This window comes from Limulus polyphemus, unplaced genomic scaffold (genome assembly GCF_000517525.1).
Source record: "Limulus polyphemus unplaced genomic scaffold, Limulus_polyphemus-2.1.2 Scaffold3028, whole genome shotgun sequence".
NCBI lineage: Eukaryota > Metazoa > Arthropoda > Merostomata > Xiphosura > Limulidae > Limulus > Limulus polyphemus.
In genome coordinates this window covers 76828-91517 of record NW_013668638.1, presented here as the reverse complement: position 1 = coordinate 91517, position 14690 = coordinate 76828, and the positions used below count along the sequence as shown (strand labels likewise).

At 36.0% G+C, this 14690-nt stretch overlaps 1 protein-coding gene across 1 annotated transcript in view; it reads right to left on the bottom strand.

Moving 5' to 3' along the window:
• Window positions 1-2220: 2220 nt before the first annotated feature.
• LOC106468500 (paired box protein Pax-6-like) overlaps window positions 2221-14690 on the bottom strand; it is a 38516-nt gene continuing 26046 nt past the window's right edge. Inside the window, exons 3-7 of the mRNA XM_022396834.1 lie at window positions 9192-9341; window positions 8730-8812; window positions 7743-7939; window positions 6896-7131; window positions 2221-3775 (exon numbers count right to left, since the gene is read on the bottom strand). Coding sequence (XP_022252542.1) covers window positions 3681-3775; window positions 6896-7131; window positions 7743-7939; window positions 8730-8812; window positions 9192-9341 — 761 coding nt within the window. The 3' untranslated portion in view covers window positions 2221-3680. The remainder of the gene's footprint in view (window positions 3776-6895; window positions 7132-7742; window positions 7940-8729; window positions 8813-9191; window positions 9342-14690) is intronic.

Sequence of the window (14690 nt, the reverse complement as noted above, 5' to 3'; positions counted from 1 at the left end):
TTTTTAAATATCGTTTTTAAGCGAAGACTTAATTAGAAGAACACGTTAAGTTACTCACACCTCTTCTGATAACAGTGAAGATGGCAGTGTTTCATTAAGAAGATATTCTTCTTATTTACTGGATTCACCTTCTGTTTCTCTTGCTGAGGATCAGGACATCGGTATCTCACTGCATGAAACAAACTCGGGTTTAGCCACATGAAATTCACGTCCTGCTCTATTGAACTCATCTTCACAGGAAATAGTCCCATTTGCTTGTTTGTTTTGAATTTCGCACAAAGCTACTAGAGAGCTACCCGTTCCTAATTTAGCAGTGATTGACTAGAGGGAAGGCAGCTAGTCAATACCACCCACCGCCAACTCTTGGGCTACTCTTTGCCAACGAAAAGTGGGATTATCCGACACATTATAACGCCCCTATGGCTGAATGGGCGAGCATGTTCGGCAGTGTGGGTTGTCCCATTTGCATTGAAATGTTTATTTTCATTAACGACCATTTTTTTAAAGATGTTTAGGAAAATTGTACCCTTTGCATTTTAATCTTATTTTGAATTAAAAATCAAATAACTTTTATTTGATATCTTAGACGTTGGGTAGTAATTCACATTAGATATTGCAAGTGGGTGAAGCGTTTTGCTTTATCCGTAGTGAATAGCTTCAATAGGACACAATTCAATGGGAGTTCTAATACTTACAACTTAAAACAGCAGCCAGCTCCCAGTGGCAAAGCGGTATGTCTGCGGACTATCAACGCTAGAAACCGCGTTTCGATACCCGTGGTGGGCAGAGCGCAGATAGCTTATTGGGGAGCTTCAAACAAAAATAAAACAGCAAGAGTGAATCGCCAATACGAAAGATAACGATCACTGTTATACGACAAAACCTATAAAGCGGCAAATTGGCTTTTACGACCTCCAAATGTTTGTTGTTGTTTTTTTTTTTTAGCGGAGCTGTTATTAGAAGTTCAAAAGCTTCTATGAAATTGAAACGGCGTAGCTAACCGTACAAATCTTGGAAGTATGACATTCAGTGTTATTCATTGATGATAAACGAGACGACACTATTTGCCCCCCCCCCCCCCACGTGGCACAGCGGTATGTCTGCGGACTAACAACGCTAGAATCCGAGTTTCGATACCCGTGTTGGGCAGAGCACATATAGCCCATTGTGTAGCTTTGTGCTTAATTACAAACAAACAACACTGTTGAGGGTAATTTCGGTGTAGATTTTATTCTTTAATAAGTATTATATCTTCAATAAGTTTAAGCACATTTTAATCGGGAAGACTTCGAAGAACATTATTTTTTTTTTACTGTTCACTTTTACCATCGAATTTTAAGTTACGAGATTCAGACTGTTATTGAATAAAAAAAATATACATTCAAAAAAATACTTAAGTAGCTATATTTGTGTTAAAAAAAAGAAGCCAAAGTACACGTTTCTCTTCTCTACAATTGTTTACCAAAAATTAAGTAAACTAATATTAACAAGTTGTTCGTTTCGTATATGAAATTATTGTCATTATTGTTTTTAACCCTAATGTTTAATTCTTACAATTTCCACCGTTTTATCTAATTTACACCAAACTCAAGATATCTGGTTAATAGGTATTGTTGAATTATATTCGTTATTGTATATTTACGATTGTTGTATTAAGTATAAATATATAACTCCATTCTTTCTAGTTGAAAAGTCCGTATTTCGATCTGCATATATACATAGTTTGTTTATTTTTGAATTTCGCGCAAAGCTACACGAGGACTGTCTGCGCTAGCCGTCCCTAATTTAGCAGTGTAAGACGAGAGGGAAGGCAGCTAGTCATCACCACCTACCGCCAACTCTTGGGCTACTCTTTTACCAACGAATAGTGGGATTGACCATCACATTATAACGCCCCACGGCTGAAAGGGCGAGCATGTTTGGTGTGACGGGGATTCGAATCCGCGACCCTCAGATTGTGAGTCGAGCGCCCTAATCACCTGGCCATGCCGGGCCAAACTTAATAGTGATCTCTTTGTTTTTTTTTGTTGTTTTTATGTGTGTGTGTGTGTGATAGATAAGCAAGAAATTCACATTTCATAAACTTCTTTACACTAGTACAATTTACATTCATGTTCTACAGATGAGGTCACACCTCTGCAAACAAAAGTGTTAAATCATTCGAATGGTTTCGGTTTATGTAAGTTTATCTATTGAATCACAATAACTTATGTCTTAACTATAAATGTGCTGATGTCTAGACTTTAGCTCTGTCAAAAAAAAATGAGCTTTATTAATCATAAAAAGCACTGCTAAGGTTTTTAAACATCTCCTCTCTGGTCGTTGTACACTATAATAGTTTTAGCTTGACACATAAAAATTAAAACTCAGCACTAATGTTTCATTTTTTTTTCGAACATTGCTCTGTTTGAAGGGGGTTAATCGAATAGCATCTCGAAACTTGTAATACATATTTTTTTAAAAAACTAACATGAAAATCTGGTATTAAATAAATAAGTACTATGCTATACATGACATAAATTCGCTTTTTTATTTCAAGAGAGATTCTAACATCAATTTTACATCATTTCGTTCCTTATACGGAAGGGAAAAGATCCATATGGCAAGTGAGAAATCAATGTTTTTGGTTTCATTGTAGATCTCGTAAAACTACACAGTTCCAACCCTAACCAAAATTAAAAGATTATACAGAAAAGCTGTGACAATAGTAAGAGAGGAATTATAATACAAACATTTAACTTAAGAACCGGAAGACTAGATATTTTTAATTCAGGGAACATTCAGGATAATGACGACGTCAATAGATAAACGACTATCTGATCGTGTATACGTTCAGAGTGTCAGAGATTGTTAGAATTGTTTGTTCTTGCTGGACTGGATATGTTGTAAAAATCTGCACACGAAGCTTTAATGTTGACCAATCCGGCAATGTTGTATCCTCCAGTTGCATGGTTTGTTCTTGTTGGACTGATTATGTTGTAAAAATGTGCACACGAGATTTAATGTTGACCAATCCGGCAATGTTGTATCCTCCAGTTGTATCGTTTGTTCTTGTTGGACTGGATATGCTGTAAAAATGTGCACACGAGCTTTAATGTTGACCAATCCGGCAATGCTGTATCCTCCAGTTGTATCGTTTCTTCTTGTTGGACTGATTATGTTGTAAAAATCTGCACACGAGCTTTAATGTTGACCAATCCGGCAGTGTTGTATCCTCCAGTTGTATCGTTTCTTCTTGTTGGACTGATTATGTTGTAAAAATCTGCACACGAGCTTTAATGTTGACCAATCCGGCAATGTTGTATCCTCCAGTTGTATCGTTTGTTCTTGTTGGACTGGATATGTTGTAAACATCTGCACACGAGCTTTAATGTTGACCAATCCGGCAATGTTGTGCCTTCTAGTTGTATTTCTGATGCTGTGATAGACATTTTAAATAAGTACCTAAGGGCACTGAATCCAGTGGCTCCACTACTTCTTCAAAAATGTGATAGTCTATATCCTAATTTACTTCTCGTTTCGACTGGATTATAAAGTTTTTCATGTGCACCCCCAACATGAAATTATATGTGTTCCATGATTTACATAGATTGTGGTGATGCAAAATATTGTAAAACGTTGGCAGCGTCAAAAGCTAGTCTTTTTTGTTTTGTCCACACGTGCTTCTGACGCTCCCAGGGTCACTGGATTCTCGGCCAGTAGGCTGAAGACATGTTCAAATCTCCTGGCTGTCCTGGCACTTGGACTGGGACAGACAGCCCCGGTGATATCAAACCTTGACAATAACGATAAAGTGTAATTCAATTCAAATTTAAAACAGTGTATTTCTTACAATAAATATGATCTGAATCGAATAACAAAACAGAAAATAAATGTATATTACCTGCTAAGCCCAATATACAAGCATAAAAAGAACTTACTCAAAAAACGTAAGTTGCTAAGCCTACTTACTCAAAAAACGTAAGTTGCTAAGCCTACTTACTCAAAAAACGCAAGTTGCTAAGCCTACTTACTCAGAAAATTTAAGTCTGAAAGCAATGATGACTAAACCACTATTCAACAACAATATTTATTATTACAAGTGTAATGCGTAGTTTATATTAAACTCCTTAACTAACTAATAAACACCTTTGTTTCTTAAACAAGTAAGCTAACACATAGTCTAACTTGAAAAGCATATCTCACACATTGATATTTTCGGAAGTATTTCCTTTAATAAATGCATGATAAAGTGCCATATAACTTTTCACAAGAAATCAAAGAAGGCTTTTAATTTTACGAAGTCCACTTTTCTGAGAGCCTTTATGGATTAGCTCTCTGATTAGGATGAGCTAAGTTTCATCTAACCTTCTCGAAAACCTGTTGCTTTATAGTAAAGTTTTATTAATTATTATTGCCAATAGAATTTTTTTTTAAATCCTCTGATTCTTAACATCTACTAGTTAGAAACATACTTAGATTATCCCTTTTATAGGAGTAAGTTAAGCTACAATTTATCCTCACAAATCTCCTCTCTCACTGTATTGTCCCTATAGATTATTTAATACACTGGATGAAGAACACGCAAGATCCTTCAACTCCTTTGAAGTCACTTTATCACTTAAGGTCATCTAACTCTCTAAAAGTCCCCTCATCACTCTAAGTCACATAACTTTCTAAGAATATCTTAATCACTCTAGGACACCTAACCCTCTAGAAGTCCCCTCATCACTCAAGCTTACCTAACCCTTTAAAAATCGTCTCATCACTCTAAGTCATCTAACCTTCTAGAATAACCCTCATCACTCTAGGTTACTTTAACTCTCTAGAAATCCCCTCATTACTCTAGGCCACCTAACTTTCTAGAAATCCCCTCATCACTCTAGGTCACCTAACCCTATAGAAATCGTCTCATCAGTCTAGGTCACCTAACTTTCTGGGAATATTCTAATCACTCTAGGTTATCTAACCCTATAGAAATCGTCTCATCACTCTAAGTCATCTAACCTTCTAGAATCCCCCCTCGTCACTCTAGGTTATCTAACTCCCTAGAAACCCCCTCATTACTCTAGGCCGCATAACTTTCTAGAAATCCCCTCACCACTCTAGGTCATCTAGCTCAGTAGTACCTAATCGCCCGTCCATGGACCAGTGATAGTCCACTGGAAGATTTCAATCAGTCCAAAAGACAGTATAAAAACACAAAAAAACGTGTGTTTTGAAATGTAGTGACTAAAGTATGTGTTTTACAATATTATATTATATTTTTGAATATTGTTAATATTGTACAAAGTAGTCCATGAAATTTTGGGATCACAACTAGCTGGTCCTCAATTGGAAAAAGGTTGGGAACCACTGACCTAGCTCTTTAGAAGTTTCTTAATCATTCTAGGTCACCTAATTCTCTGGCAATTTCTTAAACACTCTAGGTCATCTAAATCTTCTAAAAGCCTCCTCATCTCTATAGGTAACCTAACTCTTTATAAGTCCCCTCATCACTCTTGGTCACTTAATCCTCGAAAAGTCCTCTCATCACTCTGGGTCAACTAATCCTCTAAATGTCCTTCATCTCTATAGGTCACCTAACTCTTTAAAGGTCCCCTCATCACTCTTGGTCACTTAATCCTCTAAACGTCCCTTCATCATTCTAGGTCACCTAATCTTCTAAAAGACCTCTCATCACTATAGGTCGTCTAGCTCTTTACAAGTTCCCTCATCACTCTTGGTCACTTAATCCTCTAAACGTCCCCTCATCATTCTAAGTCACCTATATTTCTAAGAACCTCCTCATCACTGGTTGTCATCTAGCTCTTTTGGGAGTATCTTTAAACCTTTGTCTAAGGCATTAGGCATTTACTTATTTGTAACATTATGATGGAGTCAAAAATTGGTTGACCTTTTAGTTCACCTTTTAGATAAAGCTTCCTATTGTTTTCGAAGAGAAGCCTAAGCGTTTTGTTTGCTTGTTTTAACGAGCAATCACAATACATTTTCTACAAAAACTGAGTAAAAGTAGAAATATTTGAAAGTAACACAGATAATATGGTAGCAAAACTTAACACTAAATATTCATTGAAGATCTACATTTATCTACAAGAGGAAAAAAAAACCTCTCAAATAATGTTCCTGCTTAAATATTTATATGAAGCTTGTGTTGCGTCGCCAAATCCACGATCATTACCATACGAAACGCACTTTTCTGTTCTAGATTATATGTACCTAAGTATATCTTAGTCATTTATTTGCTAATTTCTAATGTGGAATAAATCTCGTCTCAGTACGTTCATTAGGTCAAGATTTCAAAATGTTCTGTGCCACTTTTAATAAAGTCCCTAAATGCTTTTCAGACATTCTTATTGTGCAAAGTGCAGCATCTGGAACAAACTTATATCTTGTTCTTTGTTTGTTTGTTGAATTTCGCCAAAAGTTACTCAAGGGCAATTTACGCTAGCCGTCCCCAATTCTAAAGTGATACGCTAGAAGGGAAGGCAACTAGTCAGCACCACCCATCGCCAACTCTTTCCCCAATTCTAAAGTGATACACTAGAAGGGAAGGCAACTAGTCAACACCACCCATCGCCAACTCTTGTGCTACTCTTTTATCAATGAAACGTGGGATTAGCCGTCACATTATAACGCCCCCACGGCTAGATGGGCGAGCATGTTCGGTGACAAGATTCGAACCCACGATCCGCAGATTTCGAATAAACACCCTAATTACCAGGCCATGCCAGGCCCCAAACTTATACTAATATAGCTACTTGCCCTTGTTATCTCTCTAATAAAGGATTGATACATATTGGTCGGACACACGTGAGTATTTTTCTTTCTTTCTGGAAAAATTTATATAAATTGAATCCAATACATTCAGATAATATCGGAAAAGAAAGAAGTGTGAACAAAAATATTTATTTACCTGTTGACCCAGCACCGCCATTGTTGACTGTGGAAAACTGACCATTTACAGGCTGCATTACATATGGTTGTGCGGTAGGACATGATGGTCGGCTATAGCTACTTAGTGAAAGATGGTCGTAGCTTCTAGCGCTCCCTGGTGGTAACATGCAAGAATAGGATGACGCCTGCTGCTGAAGACAGGAATTTGGTGCCATATTGTTCGGCATAGAGTAAGTGGACATCGGTGGAATAGAACTGAGGGAAAAGAAAAATATCTTGTATAAAACCTGGTATGAGATTTCTACTGCTGAGCTGGTGTACCTCGTAGAAAAGTAAAATGATAAAAAATACGGTGCTAATGTAAATATAATAGCGAAACAAGAGGGAATCCTCAATAGCAGCGGTACTTGAAATTCTTTTAGGTTTTAGGTAAGATTTGAGTAAATTAATCTACGAGACCTTGGGCTTGGTCAAATACACCAATCGAAAGGGTTTGATCTTCTGAGTTCAAAACTATAATTAGATTTCAAATCGGTGAAATGATGACTGAGCTATGAGCTAAAATTTTGTACTTGAAAAAAACATTTTTTTTAGAGCCGTTTAATGAGCCGTTATGCCGCGGCTTAAAATAGCTCAGTCGAAACATTTCATCAAATCTTTCTACCGAAGAGAAGGTATATAGCATTCTTTTCTACTAGGAAAAACATTATGATAAAAGGATTTATACATTACAGTATTTTCTATATTTGTTTCTTTTATGGTGAAAAGTTGAAGTTGCCCGCTAAGTAATTAACCTTATTATCCTTTATCAACAAATCGGAAAATGTTACACATTAGCATATATATATATATATAAATAGGCTTACCTATAAGAGTCCCCCATGCTAGCCATTGGTTGTCCTATACCGGGATACAAGGAATTCGGAAAACCTGAGTTGAGAGGGAGGCGACCCGGTGTGGTGTTGACAGCTGCGGCAGCTGCCGCGGCTTGCTCGGCAGCTCTTCTCTGATTCCTTAACTTTTCTTCCCGTCTCCATTTGGCTCTGCGGTTGGAAAACCAAACCTGTGAAGAACCAATTTCTCACATTGAAGTGATATTTCAATACCAGAGACCAAACAGTTACAATAGAAAAAAGAGGAGTTAAGATCAGACGTGTGAATAAATGGATCTTAAAAATACATCTGATTAATATTCATGCTCAAATCAAAATTATTGTTAAAAAAAAACAAACAACGGTTTATTATAATAGGATAAGAAAAATGATGAGATGAAATTGCACTCCTGAAGATGACGCAGTAAAAACGTCCAAACACGTCGAGTGTTTAAGACTGTTCCCAGTCTCATCAGGTTTTTTGTCCTGTACAGTAAATCATTCAGTATTTTATTGTATTTTTGAGATTGGGCACAGTGTCATTTTTATGCTTATTGTGTACAATAAAGCTTTCTTTTTTTATCGCTTTGATCCATCTGCTTTTTAAACGTGTCTACATGGTTTAAAAAAACATATATATTAGTTTAACCATGCGTTCTGTTTTCGACATGACTGATAATCTTTTTGTAATATCTTGAGTCTTCATCACCAATACATATCGCTAGCGATAACCGGGTTTCGATATCCGTGGTGGGCCCGAGCACAGATAGCCCATTGTGTAGCTTTGTGCTTAACGACCAAACGATTGCCATCAATAAAATTAAATGTTCATGTAATAAACTGGAGTTCATATAAATGTATCAGTTTCCGAATATTCTAATATTTTAGAACATGTATAAATCTTTAATTAATCAGCTGCCAACTCACTAAACGTATTTTCCCATATGTTCAATAAAGTTAATAGTGAAAACTACTTTCTACCTGTATTCTAGCTTCTGGTAAGTCTATCTTTGATGCTAATCGTTCCCGGGCGAAAACGTCTGGATAATGAGTTCGTTCAAATTCTGAAAAGGTAAAAAAAAAAATACAGAGGTTTACAGCGGTTCGATCCAATGTTAAAAATAACGCTGTAAAAGTTCACGAGTAACGTTCTCCATTATATAGTAATCTTGTAAGTTTAGAAGTGAGATACGTCTCACAGTAGACTTTGTAACGAAATCTTTGGAAGAGATTTTTGGTATGTATTTATATCGTTTAATTAGAGCAATATTACCAAATTTTAGAGCTAATGTATTTAATATAATTCTTCCTTCTTTGTTGTTTACTTTTCTTTACAGATTCAGCAGTTGTGAATAATTTCAAATGAAACAATACACAATCGAGTCTAAGAGAAACCAATTTTTGTGAACCGTGCCTTCTTTGATATCACATTTAATTGCGTACCCTTTTCTAACGCTTCTATCTGTTCTGGAGTAAAAGAAGTTCGGTTTCTTTGTAGTTTTCTCTTCAGACGTAATCGTGCTGCGTTTTCTTCATCGTCACCGCTTCCGCCAGGGTCGCTTCGGCTGGAGCTTTCTGTTCCACTATCGCCTTCTGGTGTTAAAACATAAAACAGGTATAAATGACATGCTGTGCTTGCAAATATATATACATTTGAAAATTACAATTTGTTAGTACTTGTTAAGCTAACTAACTATTATATTGAAGTACAATGACGTTTGTTTTTGTTTTATTTCATAGCTATATAATGCCATATTTGTGGTAAACTAACAAACAACCGATGTACATACCCTAAACGAAATGGTGCAGATGCGAACCGCGAGATTTAGCATGAGATTCTCGTGAGATTTTAATTTGAAAACAATTTTACCACTGCCCTTTATCCCTTCGGGTTGTTGTTGTTTTTCACAAAATGTCCAAGGTTGTTTCACAATGACTACACCAACGACAGAAATAAAACTTTTTGTAGTTAGTAAAAAAAAAAAAAATTAAAGATCATAAACATTTATTAATTCGACAACAGGACACGAGATGACGCTGCTGGGCTAACCAATCAGGTCCATGTGACTGAAGAGCCCTGATACTGAGCAAAAAAGGTCTAATCTTCACTGGATATAAAAGATATAATGTAGTTAATATATTGTTACACGTTCTTGTAACATGTAACAATATATTAACTACATTATATACTTTCACTGAAAAGCTCTAATTATAATAATTATATCAAGACATACCAGTTATGATCTGGCTATAAAACTAGCACCTCTCAACTGTAGCCCGCTCTGTATTAAAGCTAGAGCTTAAGTTTGTTTTCTTGTTTGCTGCTATGCACAAAGCTAAACGACGGGCTACCTGTGCTGTGCCCACCACGGGTCTCGAATCCCGGTTTTAAAAGTTTTAATCTTTCAGACTTAAAGCTGAGCCACTGGGGGGAGGGGCAAAATGTTAATATCAAGCCTTATTTATAGAGGTGGATTTTGTTCACACTAACACTATTTTAGGTAAATTCTACTTGCTGTTAGGTGCACCGTTACATGTAAAGTATTAAAAAAAAACATTATCTTTGAATTTTCAAAGGTAGATATGGAACCAGTCATCAATTTGGTTATATAAGATAATTAAAAAAATCCTCATTGATACGTTATAACGGACTTTCAACGTTGTCTCTCATAACGGTTATTAGATCAAGTGACTCAAGGACTGTAACTACCTATAGCACTTATGTATAGTTTACACTATCTATATACATCGTCAGTGTCTGAAAAACTCGAGGAAACGCTGACCACTCTTCTCCAAGAGTCATCCAGGAAAAGGCTTTTATCTGAAGATGTTTCCCCTCCGTCATTTGAAGAATCGAGCTAGGCGGGGCGAGGTGCCAACAAACGGCACCCCAAGAATCAATGTCGCTAAAGTCCATTAAACCATCATTTTTTTCTGCTGTCTTCCCTGACATCTGAAGAAGCCATTGACTATGGGTCGAGAAGGAATGCGTTGCTCTAAATAGTAGTTTCGTGATAATATTGATTGGTTTTGTAGGCCATATTATATGTAGCAGATCGGCTTAAAAAAAAAGTAACTATTTACTGCTACACTTACAAATCAGAATAAAAGATACTAAATCCGGTGATAAGGTTCGCTCATTTAAATAGATGTTTATATTTATCGAGTTTTCAAATTTTCGTTTTCTGTCGATTTATAGTTTCGCGTAACTTGCACTGACTGGAGCTTAATATTAATTAAGTTTTTCACACTTTAAATATAGTTACAACTGGGTCTGAATACTTGAATATGATTTTAGATATTATGCCGCGATAGTTAGATTTTTTTTTAAATTACAAAAAACACGTGAATTCTTATATAATTATCCGTACATGTAGAGACTTAAGATGTTTAATCAGAGAGAGTAATGAATATTCGTTATTAAATATATTCTTACTCGCGTTTTACAAAAAAAACGTGTAGCATCGTGAATTCTTATATAATTATCCGTACATGGAGAGACTTAAGATGTTTAATCAGAGAGAGTAATGAATATTCGTTATTAAATATATTCTTACTCGCGTTTTACATAGAATTACGTGCTTTAAAAGCGATAGGTTCTGAGCACAAGAGTTCGTTTTAGATTTGCAATAAAGCTTACTATGGTATATATATATATTTCCGTAGAGTTATCTGCGTTATGTTCGCCCCCCCCCCCCCAGTGGCACAGCGGTATGTCTGCGGACTTACAACGCTCGAATCCGGGTTTCGATACCTGTGGTGGGAAGAGCGCATATAGCCCATTGAGTAGCTTTGTGCTTAATTACAAACGAACAAACGTTATGTTCCACAGATTTCGCAAACAAGGTTCAGATTTATCCATTATTTACTTGTTAATCATGTTTATCGTGTTAATTATTTACTTTCGAAATCTTGTGAGGTGCCATGCAGGGAAATATATGTAAATACATCACATTGTTTTAGCAACTAAAAGCTTTAATGTGAGAGAACTTTACATAACTAGAACTGTCATCCGGTTTAGCTTCCATTTTGAAAATCGTCTTTGAAGTACAATAACCGATCATTTCATAGTTACACCTTTGAACTCCAGCTCTCTAAATGATGTTGAATATATGTGTTTTGTTTGCACGATTCATCAAATTAATGTCACCGCATCCGAAAGCTTTCAGCACCTTAATGTGACAAGGAAAGTTAAAGGCTGGCCTTCAACTTGGAAAGTTGCCTAATCTCCCCAGTTTACATACTGATATTCACGGTTTTGCAGAACGGTAAAGGAAAATAGAGCCCATTTATCAAAGCGCCATGTCATTATTACGTTTGCTGTTGTCATTTCGTTGCCTTTCCATTCACACTACGTATGTAGCCGTTACGGTATTAACGTTATCATTGACAAGAAATACTAAGAAATGTGCATGAGTAGTGCATGAGTAGATGTAGCTTATATCATCATCAGTTTTTAAAATATCCTATGAGCTTGCTTTGCCCTCAGTACACCAGCCTGATATAGGTCTATATTGTCCGCCTGGCTTGACAGTTTGCGACATCGTTTAAATTTATGAAGACCATTACGCACGCTGTCTCACGCCCTCCTACTAACTGCTTGATATACAACTACAAGGCCTTGTTAAAGTGCTAATGTCGTTTTTCATAAATTCCATTAAAGACTGACATTATCAGCTTTTATTACAGCGTACACCAAACTCAGAACGGTTTCTCTAGATGACGGATCTTCTGTACGTCATTACAGAGAAAATTAAAAAAAAACACGAAAATAATACCTAATCTATGTAATAAGAAACCTTAATAAAATTGATAAGCTTCCATTCTCAACTCCAAAGTTTTTTTCTTGTTTACCGTCCCATGAGGAGTGAAAGAACGAATTGCCAAAGTGAGAGCACAATAGGTTAAAACTTTACAAATGTTTATAATAGATTGAGAACCTTCCAGAACATGAAGTTCATTAAGATAACACTGAACGATGAAAATAATCCCCACATAATCTGATCTTTAGACAGCACCAGTGTCCAGCTGGATCACAGTTTAGCCGTCTTTAGTCCAAGAAAACAAATCCCTATCAAAATACAGCTTCTTTGAATAAGCTATTCGTATTTGACCTTAAAAATCCGAAAGTCACAAGTCACATCAACAAAATATGTCCAAAAGCCTACTCATTCAACTGGCTCCAATTGAAAAGTATCACCTATTTTCATAATCTATACGCCCCTCCCCCCAAACACAATTGGGTTAGCGATTGATCTGAAGTCTTATAACGCTAAAAACCGAGTTTCAATACCAATGGTGGGCACAGCACAAATAACCCATTGCGTACCTTTGTGCTTAGCGACAAACAAACAAAATATAATCTTTAAAAATCTTTTTTCCTGATCTTCACCTTCAAGAACAGTATCCACATTATTCATCAGTTTTCTAACATTAAAAGTGGAAAATTTAAAGATAAGTATTCATTACAATGCAGTCGCTCTTCGCTTGAAGAATTGTCGAAAACATCATTGTTGTTTTTTTTTCATGAAGAAATCACTGTGCCAAGCTCTGACTGCAGTACTCAACGTTTCACTTCCACTGACAGACGATATACTTTAAATACAACAGTATTCAGTGAGTATTTAATGCAATCGCTTGCCACTTACTCACCGTCAGATTTTACACTTAACAAATGTACAGTCGCTTTGAATTTCACTTAAAATCGGTTGAATATTTATCAGTTAAATGTCTTGTTTGTTTATTGTTGATCAACTAAAATTAAATCAAATGATCTTGCAAATAAAAAAAACAACTAAGATTTCTAAATAAAACAACAGATGGCACTACAAGGAAATCCATACCTCCATTAAATTTATTGTTAGGAAAGCTTTAGATTTATACAATGTTTGCCTATATGATATATATTTACATATAAACAAGCTTTCTTATTATTATTTTCTGATATTCACAGACATTCCTTAACATCGTGAATCAAATAATTCTTTTCAAGTGTGTTTCTTTCTCTTTATCTGCTGCTTTTATCAATACAGTAGGCGTGGCCAGATTACATCATCATGTGCTCCTCCTCCTAACTTTCTGTTGGTGGAGAGTGATCAATAAAGGCAAGGGATAGGATAGTAAGCCCAACAAATGGAACACTGACTAAGCACAAGATGGATGATTGCATCTAGATCGAGACTTAGTAGTTACACTTATGGCTTTAAATGTCGCCTAGAATGTTTTGAAGAGCAACGACTATTATTTTCCCTCAGTTTAGAGTACATATCTCACACGGTCTCTCAGATGTTTCCATGCAAACAAATGCGTGGGAAATTACACGCTTGATAGAAAAGAGCTCTCATAACATCAATCACAGAACGTATCTGGAAATCTGCTTTCGATTATTTAACCGTATAATTACAAAAAACAACGACAAGTAATTCAATGTGAACAAAAATAATATTCACACTGGTGAGTACACGACAAAACCGTAAACTGTTTTGCAAAATCTCAAGCGCCAAAACATTTATTTCAACGTGAATAAACTTGAGATGATTCTGAAAGCTCAGTAGCGTGATAAAAGCTTCGGCTGACCAAATCATCGAGTTAAATCCCTGCCAATTTAAGCTGTCAGAAACTTCCATAAAGTTATTTTGTTCGTTTACTGAACTTCGAACAAAATTATTCGAGGCCATCTGCTCTAATTTTGAGGCGATAAATTAAAAGAAAGACAACTAGTCAACACCATCTACCGCCATCTTTTGGGCTACACTTTTACCAACGAATATTGGGATTGACCGTCACATTAGAATACCTTCACGACTAAAAGGGTGAGCATGTGCGATGACAAGTTTCGATCTCGCGAGTCAAGAATGCTATCTATTAACAGTTGTGGTTACGTTAATTCTCTGTTAACTTAGCTAATTTTTAATGGAAAAATCAAACTAAGTTATCCAAACA